At 35.9% G+C, this 11,466-nt stretch overlaps 2 protein-coding genes across 2 annotated transcripts; both read left to right on the plus strand.

The window, feature by feature from the left end:
• LOC121883909 lies at positions 1-1,958 on the plus strand. Its single transcript, XM_042392358.1, has 5 exons — positions 1-46; positions 139-456; positions 818-870; positions 1,505-1,553; positions 1,642-1,958. The coding sequence occupies exons 1-5, from the start codon at positions 1-3 to the stop codon at positions 1,956-1,958; spliced, it is 783 nt and encodes a 260-aa protein (XP_042248292.1).
• A 6,616-nt stretch (positions 1,959-8,574) lies between these two features.
• Positions 8,575-10,677, plus strand: LOC121883910 (immunoglobulin gamma-1 heavy chain-like; the record flags this gene model as incomplete). The annotated part of the gene is made up of 5 exons (XM_042392359.1): positions 8,575-8,751; positions 8,842-9,142; positions 9,883-9,907; positions 10,231-10,285; positions 10,373-10,677. Coding segments are annotated over exons 1-5 (729 nt in total), but the record flags the coding sequence as incomplete, so codon positions are not given.
• Positions 10,678-11,466: the final 789 nt, after the last annotated feature.

Here is an 11,466-nt window from a genome sequence, read left to right on the forward strand (position 1 = left end):
ATGGACTATAGAGCAGGACTGCTGCTTTTAACTATCTGCTGGGCAGGTGAGTATTTTCATTGATCTTCTATCTATATCACATAGTTTTTATTTGTTTTACCAGCCAATTTCACTTGACTTTGCTTTTTGTCTTGACAGGTGTTGATGGTCAGACTCTGACAGAATCGGAACCAGTGGTTAAAAAGCCTGGAGAATCCCACAAATTGACCTGTACAACCTCTGGATTCACATTCAGTAGCTACTACATGGCCTGGGTCAGACAGGCTCCTGGAAAAGGACTGGAGTGGATTGCTTATATAAGCACAGGCAGTTTTCCTATCTATTACTCCCAGTCAGTCCAGGGTAGATTCACCATCTCCAGAGATGACTTCAGCAGTAAGCTCTATCTACAGATGAACAGCCTGAAGACTGAGGACACAGCAGTGTATTACTGTGCCAGAGACACAGTGAGAGACAGTAATAGGAGACTCATACAAAAACTACTTCCACTATTTACCTCAAAGACTTGGAGTATTCAGTAGTCTAAATACCACTTGTCCCGAATCACTGATTTTAATGTTTTTTTATCCACATTCCTTCTAACCAGGGTCTATTAAAAGAACATTGAATTTAAACATGTTAATGTCTGTTCTCCACTAACACTGTGTTTGAATGTATTGCAAAAAAATCCATAAAATGTATAAAATGTTGATTCCACAATCCAATATGAAGAAGAAGTGATGTCCTGAAAGTATTAATGCATGGACAAAAACATATAATTAAATGCTGATATAAATTAGTCCACTTAGCAGATTTTCTTCTTTTGTCTTTCTCTCAGTACGTGTGGCCTCAAACTCCCAATACGCAGGGTGTAACTCATTTTATATGCAAGTCTGATGTTCTAATTTGACTGTATAATGAATTAATTTGTAATATACATGATTATATGACACTTTGTATGAAACAAAAAGTAAAGAGGGAATAAAGACATATATATTCATTTATTTAAAAAAAAAAAACATACATTTTATGGATAGACCACTTTTCAAGATACTCAAAGACACTTTATATGACAATTTAAAGAACCTAGAAAACAAAAACACAATAAAGGAGCAAAGTGGCCTAAGATTGGAGCAGCTTGGTCCTGGATGGTGGAGAGAGGAGGTTTGCGGGGGCTGCAGGAACGAGTGTGGTGTTGGATAAATGTACTGAATATAGAATATACCGACAGGGGGTGACATACACAATTTCTGCTTTCCTGATAGAAATTTGGGTGGTATCTTAATATCAAGCATTGCAGACAAATTGAATTAAAATATGTCAGACAAGCCTTAAACATAACAGCTTAGATAGATACAAAATGAACATCTGGCTTCTAATAACTAAACTGAAAAACTAAATGCCAACAGATATCTATTCATGTACTTATGGTGAGGAGGAGTTATTTGCAAAACCTTGATGTCTTCCACCTCTACTTATCTGACTGCAGAGAGGATGACAGAGAACAGTGGACACACAGTTTAACATGATGGACTATAGGACAGGACTGCTGCTTTTAACTATCTGCTGGGCAGGTGAAGATTTCCACAGATCTTTATTTGACATATTTACATTTGTATTAGCAACTTGATGCATGTTAGGCTCTTTTTTCTGTCTTAACAGGTGTTGATGGTCAGACTCTGACAGAATCTGAACCAGCAGTTAAAAAGCCTGGAGAATCCCACAGATTGACCTGTACAGCTTCTGGATTTGACTTTGGTGGCTCTTGGATGGCTTGGATCAGACAGGCTTCTGGAAAAGGACCGGAGTGGATTGCAACTATCAGTAGTGGTGGTGGTAGTACCAAATTCTACTCTCAGTCAGTTCAAGGCCGGTTCACCATCTCCAGAGACAACAGCAGACAACAGCTGTATCTGCAGATGAACAGTCTGAAGACTGAAGATTCTGCTGTTTATTATTGTGCTCGAGAGCCACAGTGACTGGAGTTGGTTGAACAGCTGTACAAAATCATACAATACTCATCTTTACTGACAGACAACAAGGATTCTTCTGCTTCTTTTGTGTTCATTGTTATGTTGGTGCTTCAGTACATTGGATGGAAGCTGCAGGGAAACAGATGACTTGCACAGAGCTTTAATCACTCACATCTCCCTTCTCACAAGTGATTAACTTCACTTGGATGTCATATAAAAATAACAGTTACCATCCCTGTTTTAAAACTCTAGGGGGCAGCCAAGTACTGATTAGGTTTAACATCAGTAAAGTCCATAGTAAGCAATGGCAGGGAAGGAAATGAGTTACCCACTTTCTGCCATGAAATAGCCAAAATCTATTATAATGTCCTATCCAGTTATGCTGTGCACCACTGTGCACCATGTGCACACCGATGGTCATTTGTAATGCAAATAGGATCAAATGATATAAATTGTATCGATAATTGTTGTGTTAATGTTGATAAATAAGTTACTCAATCTGAAGAATGACAAAATTTTAAAACAGCACCAACATGGATGGGTCTTGCTTCCTGGTCAGTAAGCATTTATTCTAGTTTCAAAAAGTGATATCCAGTTGTTTCCTCCCTGTTAGGAGGAGTCAATGCAAAACCTTCATGTCTTCCACCTCTACTTATCTGACTGCAGAGAGGATGACAGAGAACAGCGGACACACAGTTTAACATGATGGACTATAGGACAGGACTGCTGCTTTTAACTATCTGCTGGGCAGGTGAAAATATTCACTGATCTTAAGTTGAAGTCGTCTTCAAAAAGTTAAAAAATTGAAATAACAATTTTCTTTTTGTCTTGACAGGTGTTGATGGTCAGACTCTGACAGAATCTGAACCAGCAGTTAAAAAGCCTGGAGAATCCCACAAACTGACCTGTACAACATCTGGATTCACATTCAGTGACTACTACATGCACTGGATCAGACAGGCTCCTGGAAAAGGACTGGAGTGGGTTGCTTATATCAGTGGTAGTGGTGGCAGCACATACTACTCCCAGTCAGTTCAAGGCCGGTTCACCATCTCCAGAGACAACAACAGACTGCAGATGAACAGTCTGAAGACTGAAGATTCTGCTGTTTATTATTGTGCTCGACACTCACAGTAATTGAGTTGGTTGAACAGCTGTACAAAATCCTACAATGATCATCATCTCTGGGTTGAAAAACCTGACCTACTTGATTTGATTAATGTCCTTAGTTTAAGTAAATCAAGAAAATTATATAAATCTTCTACTCTTGCTCATCTTTTTGAGAATCATGTGATATTTTGTTTGGCCTAAATGATGCATTTTCTAAGAGAAAAAATATTTCTAAAAAGAGAAGTATATGGCTTGGATATGTAAATCATATTAATAAACGGAACTATCTTCCTTATTAAGAAAGAGCTTAAATTAAGATTTCTGCCTCTCAAAGTTTATGATCCATAACAGGCTTTTGGACAAGAAAGACTTGAGTGTGTTTTACACACTTAATGAAAACCATTCTAAAGATAAGATGATCACTGAAGTACAAACATTAACTGTGCAGTTAAATGTTTTTTTCTAAATGTTTAACCTGAGACTTAATTTTTAAAAGTCTGATTATCTCATGTTTCCTCAGTTTGTAGGATTAATATGAAATCAAAGCTCAAATACTCACTGGATATAAAAGAAGCTGTTTAGTACTGCATCAATGAAGTTTCAACTAATTCAGCAACAACATTAAACTGTCAACATTGTCAGCTTATCTCACAGACTCCCTGCTAAAGATTGTTTTAAACTAATATAATTTTCTTTTTAAGGAAAACAAATACTTTTATGCAGATCATCACACAGGTTTCAGTTCCTGAACATCTGTCCAGAGGCTCCAAGTTTCTCTGAGCTACATGTCTGTGACTTCAAACATCTGCAAAAACTGAAAACATTCAAACTTTTGTATTCAAAGCTCCAAACCTCCATCTAACCAGAACAAACTTCAGTCTATACATGCTATTTGAGTATTTCCCCTGTTACTTCACTGCAGTAATTAAATAGATATATACTGTACATACAGACACACAGTAAAATATTTGTCAAAAACTGATGTTTGATTTTTTTTACTTGAAAATAGTTGTATCTTTCTTTTTCTTTCTTGTCTTCACTTCCTTCCTCACAGAGATTTAGAAAATATGAAATAAAATACAACAAAACAATACATTTGTGTTGATGTATTTTATTGTAGCATTATTGTATACATTACATTACAACAATAATAGTAAAATGTTGGCTATAAAAATCTCTGTCAGAGAAAATTCTAATGTACTACATTAACCTGAGGTATCTTTATAAGCTTTATATGATTTTTAAAAATTAAAATGATGAATGAACTCAGGTCTATATAAATGTTCTTTATAACAATGTAATTCAACAATAACTTTATTTGATACAATAATTAATTTCTACTTCAGTCTGGATTTGAGGAGAAATTCTGATCTTTTCACCTTCAACAGAACCTATTTAAATAAAATGTAATCAATTATTCAACAATATGCAAATACATGTGACTCATAAGGAAGTGAAGTGTGTGTCTGTGTGTCAGTGAGAGGACAGAAGAGCTCACATCAGTTCAGCTTCAACATCAACCATGTTCTCTGCAGCTCTGATGCTGCTGCTGGCAGCTGGATCCTGTGAGGAGCTTTCAGTGGATTCACACTAATAAACACATTAGAAACACTGAATAGTCAGATGAATGATGGAGATAATGTTGATTTCTCTTTCCACAGGTGTGTACAGTATTGATCTCATCCAGCCAGACTCAATGGTTGTGCAGCCTGGACAGTCTTTGACCATCACCTGTCAGGTCCCTGGTTATTCTCTGACTGATAGCAGCTATGCACCAGGTTGGATCAGACAGCGTGAAGGAAAACCAATGGACTGGATTTTGCATCGGTGGGGAGGAGGCAGCTTTTATCAAAATAATGCTCTGAAGGACAAGTTCCTTTATCACACACACACCTCTAATAGTTCAGTGACATTAAAGGGACTGAATCTGCAGTCTGAGGACACAGCTGTGTATTAATGTGTCCGCAGCCCCACAGTGATACAAACCACCAACAGACCTGCACAAATACCCAGAGATTCATGTGACTGAAACACACACAAACATGTTTTAAATATGAACATTAATAAAGATAGTGCTCTCTGCTTAGTTGATAACAATTTGTATTTGTGGAATTCACAGAACCTCTATATCTTTGAAGGCAGAAACAAATAGGGTGCAGATTTCCTTTTTTATTTGCAAATAAAAAAGGAATAATAATAATAATAATAATAATAAATATTTCAGTTTAGCCATGGCTAAACTGAAATAAAATAATTTGCTACATCATGAATTAAAGATTGTCAATCTTGAAAAAAGGGTTTTGTTCACCTTCTCCACCAGGTCAGATATTAGCTAGCAGGGATTTGATATTTTACATTTTCCTCTGTTGTTGTAGATACTCTACTTATGAAAATGTATCTTTGTTGAATATTTCCTTTTTAAACCTGTAGAGGGAGGTCTATGCAAACTCTTATAAAAATACAGTAATAGCAACTGTCATATAATTTGGAGCAGAACAACTGGAAGTTTTATACATTGTTAAAACACTCTGATCAGAAAGCACTGAAGCAGTGTTTATTACAGAATGAAAAACACAATTGTCTGGATTTTCTTGTTTGTAGTTACTATTCATTGTAAGAAAACTAATTCTTTTGCTTCTTTTGTAAATGTCTAACCTGTGATTTTCAAGTTTGATGGATGATGATCTTCATTTTTTTGCTTACAGGAGTTCAGAGTGAGATCAAACTGGACCAGTCTCCCTCTGAGGTGAAAAGACCTGGAGAGACAGTGAAGATGTCATGTGTCATATCTGGTTATAGCCTGACAAGATACTATATTCACTGGATAAGACAGAGACCAGGTAAAGCTCTGGAGTGGATTGGGAGAGTGAACACAGGTTCAAACTCTGCTAGCTATGCCAGCTTCTTTCAAAGCCGTTTCAGTACCTGGAGGTGAAGAGTCTGACAGCAGAAGATTCTGCTGTTTACTTCTGTGCTCGAAGAGTCACAGCGACTGAAGACAGTGAAGCAGCTGCACAAAAACCTCCACAGACACAACATTTGACCAGAGATGAAGCAGTTTTCAAGTAGCAATATGTTGGTGACTAAAACAATAGAATATTTATATTATCTTCTTATCTGCTGCAAATTATGCTCACAGGGAGTAATGAGAAACTTGATAACAAAATAAATCATGTTTAAACTGATTTGATTAAACCATGCATGTTAATGTGTCTCATGTCTGAACATGAATTTAATAGTAATACTTATGGACACATTTTACACACATTAAACTAAAACATGTCAACTAACCATACACATTTGGAGAACCATTAATGGGGTTTTGTATGGGGATTAAAGGTGTATTTCCTAACAGTGATTTGAATGTACAAGTAATAATACTAAATAAGCATTTATTGCTTATTCCATATAAGAGCCTCAGTAAAACCATTTCTCAGAGAAGACCACTGCTAAACAGTAAACAGCATTTGTGTAGTTAAATTACTTTTCTAACTATCTAAACTGAGATGTCAGAGTCTGAAGGCAGTTGATGAACATTTCTTAGTTTGGAGTGGGATTAAAACTACAATACTCATCATCTCTGGGCTGATAAACTACTTTGCATGATTAATTTTTATGAAGTATACATTCATGCTTTTTCATGTACAAAATACTTTTCATTTCACAGTTCACACTTTAATAAGGTGCTGAATCATGAAAATGAGATATTAGGTATTTGTGTGGAACATTCTGATATATTGGAGATTTAATTTAGACAAGTAAATAAACAAGGATTAATAACATGATGAGTTTTCAAAATATCCAAAGCCAATAAAACATAAATAAATAATAAAGTAGATCAAACAAAGAAAACTAGTCCTTTAAATATATCTTTCAACAATGCATCTTCTGCTTTTCTGTGTTCACTGTCATGTTGGCACTTAAGTGAATATTTTGGGTAACTAAGGAAAAGTAAAAAGTAAACAATTAAAAAAAAAAAAAAGAAAAGAAAATCCAAACTTGAGAGGGAACATAAGGATTAACTGGCTATAACAGTTTTCCCAACAATGTTCACATACAGGAGGATCCATTAGACCCCCATTACCTCACATGATTAATGTCCTCAGTTCAAGTAGTTCAAGAAGACGACAATGATGAAAGAAATTTCCTTCACACCAAAAGATCTTTTTGGATCCAGTGATAGTTTAATTGGGTTTTAAAAGTAGTTTAGTTTAAGTTGAAAAGTTTTAATTATCTTCTTACCTAAAGCAATTAATTATGTTTTAATATGAATTTCAGTATCTGAGCAGCTTTTGTTGTCACTTCACTTTCTGTTGGCAAATGATGGATTTAAGTATACAAGTGAAGAAACAAATACAGTAATTTTAAATTAAAAGTAGATATAAATATCTTGTCAGACTATTTTTAATTCACAGTTCATTCACAGTAGAGTCACCAAAGACATATTTTGAAAACATTTGTTAATGTTTTCATCCATTATTACACAAATTAAATTATTGTATCTTATCCTTGAAACACTCAGTATTAGAATAAACTTAATTTGTCTACATTAATACATTGATAGAGGGTAAATTATTTTAAATGTCATGTCAAACAAAATCATTGCACCATTCACAAGTTCACTAAATTAACCATATATCATGTTCAGTCTGAAAACTCGAGAAAGAGGAAAGACTGAACCTTTCACCTCAAAGTGATAAATAGAAGTAACAAGAAATAGATAATAGTTTATTCAACAATATGCACATAAATGTCATAAGGAAGTGTGTGTCAGTGAGAGGATAGAAGAGCTCACATCAGTTCAGCTTCAACATCAACCATGTTCTCTGCAGCTCTGATGTTGCTGCTGGCAGCTGGATCCTGTGAGGAGCTTTCAGTGGATTCACACTAATAAACAAATTAGAAATAATGCTGAGATAATGTTGATTTCTCTTGCCACAGTTGTGAAATTTCATCCAGACTTTAGTGTTGTATTTTCAGTTGATAACTCATGTAAGTACAGTTTAAAAATCACCTTGTATGCTTCAACAAGGACTATTGATTTTATATTATTACTATTATTTAATATTTATCAGAATGTCATGTTGATTATTTTTGTGCAAAGGTTTTTTGTGTTATAATAATGCAGCTTTGAGCAAACAATTTCTAGTTTGTTTTGGAAAACTCTCTGACATCCATTCATTCAGAGTTGGCTGTAAAATGTTGCAAATCGTTACTGAAATGTTTGTGCCTGATTGATTCTTCTGTTGCGTACCGTCCATTTGCTTGTAGCTTGAAGTTTTGGGAATCTAAAATCATGAGAGTGAAAAATAACATTGCACTTCTTAAAAATACCACAGGAGGGCAGTCACTATCAAGTTTCTCTCTCATCTGTCACTGGTCCACTTTTCTCACTGATCTGAAATGAATGATGAACTGACCTAGAAATGTTTGTGCCTTACTGATTCTTCTGTTGCGTCCAACACTGCTGTTCTCCTCACTGAATTTTAGTCTTTGTGTCTCCTACCTTTTAGCACTGTGTCTCCAAAACCTCAGACTGGTAAAAATGCAAATTCAGTCACTGTCACACAATCTCCACCCATTCTGCCTGCATAATATATCCTTCACATCAGCCTTTGCAGTTGCAGACTCAGCCAAGGTCCCATCATGACAGTTGTACAAAGCTTCTTCCTCTTGGCTCTCATTTCAGGTGAGTGAAGTCAGTATCCAGCAGAAGAAGAGAAAGGGAGCTTTGAATGACTGCTGGCTTCCTGTCATCTAAACTCTGTGTCTGTTTCAGCTGCTCAGGGTCAGTCCCTCACCTCCTCAGAGCCAGTGGTCAACAGACCTGGAGAGTCAATCACTCTGTCCTGTAAAGTGGAAGGACTTCCTCTAGCTTGGCTGCACTGGATTTGTCAGAAATCAGGGAAAGGACTGGAATGGATCGGACGCATTGATAGCGGAACTGGTACAATATTTGCCCAAAGTCTCCAAGGCCAATTTTCCATCACTAAAGATACTTCCAGAAATGTTGTGTACTTGGAGGTGAAGAGTCTGAAACCAGAAGATTCTGCTGTTTATTACTGCGCACGAGAGCCACAGTGACACAGGAGCCTGCAAAGCTGTACAAAAACTGAAAAACACTAAACACTGTATAAGAAGCACTGAAGCATGTCAGGGCTTTGAAACAAATTTCCTTTTGAATGATGGCCAATAATTAACAATGAAACACATTTCATCAATACAAAATAATTTGTCATTGTGTTGAGACACTTTATCCTGAAACATTTAGTCATCTGATGGGAGCAGATCTTTAAATGTTTTTAAACATGTCAATATCTCAAAATAACACTAATACTAATACTCTTTTTCTACTTGTAGCTGACCAACAACCGAGAAAAACAAACACACAGCAGAAAAAAAACTATTTTATTTTATTTATATAGCCAAACAAAATGACAAATTATATAATTTCCTCAAAGTCCTTTTCAGTCTGTAAAGCATACAACACCATTCATCCCTAAACCCTCAGTTTCAATAAGGAATTTCCTCAAACCAAAATATTACAAAAACAGTGTTGCATGATGTAGTGCGACAAAAGCAACATAAAAAAAACAACTCACAACAGATTGATTTCATTATTAGTCATGATCACAGTGACTGCAGTGGTATCTGATGCTCCTTCCATTTTCATTCCTTCAATTATCATTTATATCAGTTAATATCGCTCATTGCCATCTTTGCTCAGTCACAGCTGCCTTCATTGCCCTTTGCCTTTCATGTACTGTATGTATACTGAAATGTTCCTGTATATAATCACATTTTGATATGTATGTTGCAGTACTCTGATGTTTCTGCTACTGACAGTAATTGTAGTAGGATATTCCTTAATAATTTTGCTTGGAGTTTGCTTGGAGTTTAATAGTTAAACAGCCTCTGTGAATCCACTGATGAGCTTGGAATAGTATATGTGTTGGATTGCACATCTCACACATTATAATATGCTTTATTAAGGGAAATATTGATGTTACACAAATAAGATCAGTAATTCCCGCGTTTCAATAACTGAGAGTAAATTGCAATTCAGTTGTTTCCTCCCTGTGAGGAGGAGTCAATGCAAAACTTTAGATGTCCTCCACCTCTACTTATCTGACTGCAGAGAGGATGACAGAGAACAGTGGACACACAGTTTAACATGAAGGACTATAGGACGGGACTGCTGCTTTTAACTATCTGCTGGGCAGGTGAGGACTTTTAAGTTTTCATTTTAACTTCATCAAATCAAGTTATAAGCTTAATGCATGTAATTAATTTATTTTTTGTCTTGACAGGTGTTGATGGTCAGACTCTGACAGAATCTGATCCAGTGATTAAAAAGCCTGGAGAATCCCACAAACTGATCTGTACAGCCTCTGGATTCACATTCAGTGACTACGCTATGCACTGGGTCAGACAGGCTCCTGGAAAAGGACTGGAGTGGGTTGCATTCATCAGTCAACCAAGTGGTAGCACCCAATACTACTCTCAGTCAGTTCAAGGCCGGTTCACCATCTCCAGAGACAACAACAGACAGCAGATGTATCTGCAGATGAACAGTCTGAAGACTGAAGATTCTGCTGTTTATTATTGTGCTCGACACTCACAGTGACTGAGTTGGTTGAGCAGCTGTACAAAATCCTACAATAGTTCTCAATAGTTCTCCTTACTAGGATGATAGATCACAATAACTATCTCATGTGATTAATGTCTTCAGTTTAAGTAGTTCAAGAAAATTTTGTAATTCCTCTACTCCTATTCATCTTTGGAGAACAATGTGATATTTATTTGGGCCTTAAAGACACATTTTACAAGAGAAAACAATATTTCTAATAAGAGAAGTATATCGCTTGGATATGTAAATCATATTAATAGACAGAGCTGTCTTCCTTATTACCAAACAGCTTGAATTAAGATGTCTGACACTCAAGAGATTACCATCAGTTACAGTTTTTGGACTCAGTATTTGAACAAGACAGAAAAGTTTTTTGTTTGATTTTTTTCCCTTTATTTAGTGCAGAGTGTGAATAACACAAATTGAGTGCAGGACAAGTGATTAACATGAAACCCTTATGACACAGGACAGTACATACAGGAGGAGCAAAAAGGACCAGACAGTAACCCCAAGAAAACAATAACATGAAAATAAATTAATAAATAAAAATAAATAAATACACTTTTGGCTTAGTACAAAATGCACATGGTGTGTGAGTGTGTTAGTGTTGGTGTGTAAGGATATAGAGGGAAGAGAGCAGAGGGAAGGAAAGAGAAGAAGAAAGAGAGGATAAAAAAGAAAGAAGAAAAAGCAGAGAAGAAAAGAAATGGAAAGCTGCAGTGTTGTGGAGGATCTCTGGTTTGGAACCAGGGTGAGAGATAGAGTTTTATTTTA

The sequence above is a fragment of the Thunnus maccoyii genome, chromosome 18 (genome assembly GCF_910596095.1).
Source record: "Thunnus maccoyii chromosome 18, fThuMac1.1, whole genome shotgun sequence".
NCBI lineage: Eukaryota > Metazoa > Chordata > Actinopteri > Scombriformes > Scombridae > Thunnus > Thunnus maccoyii.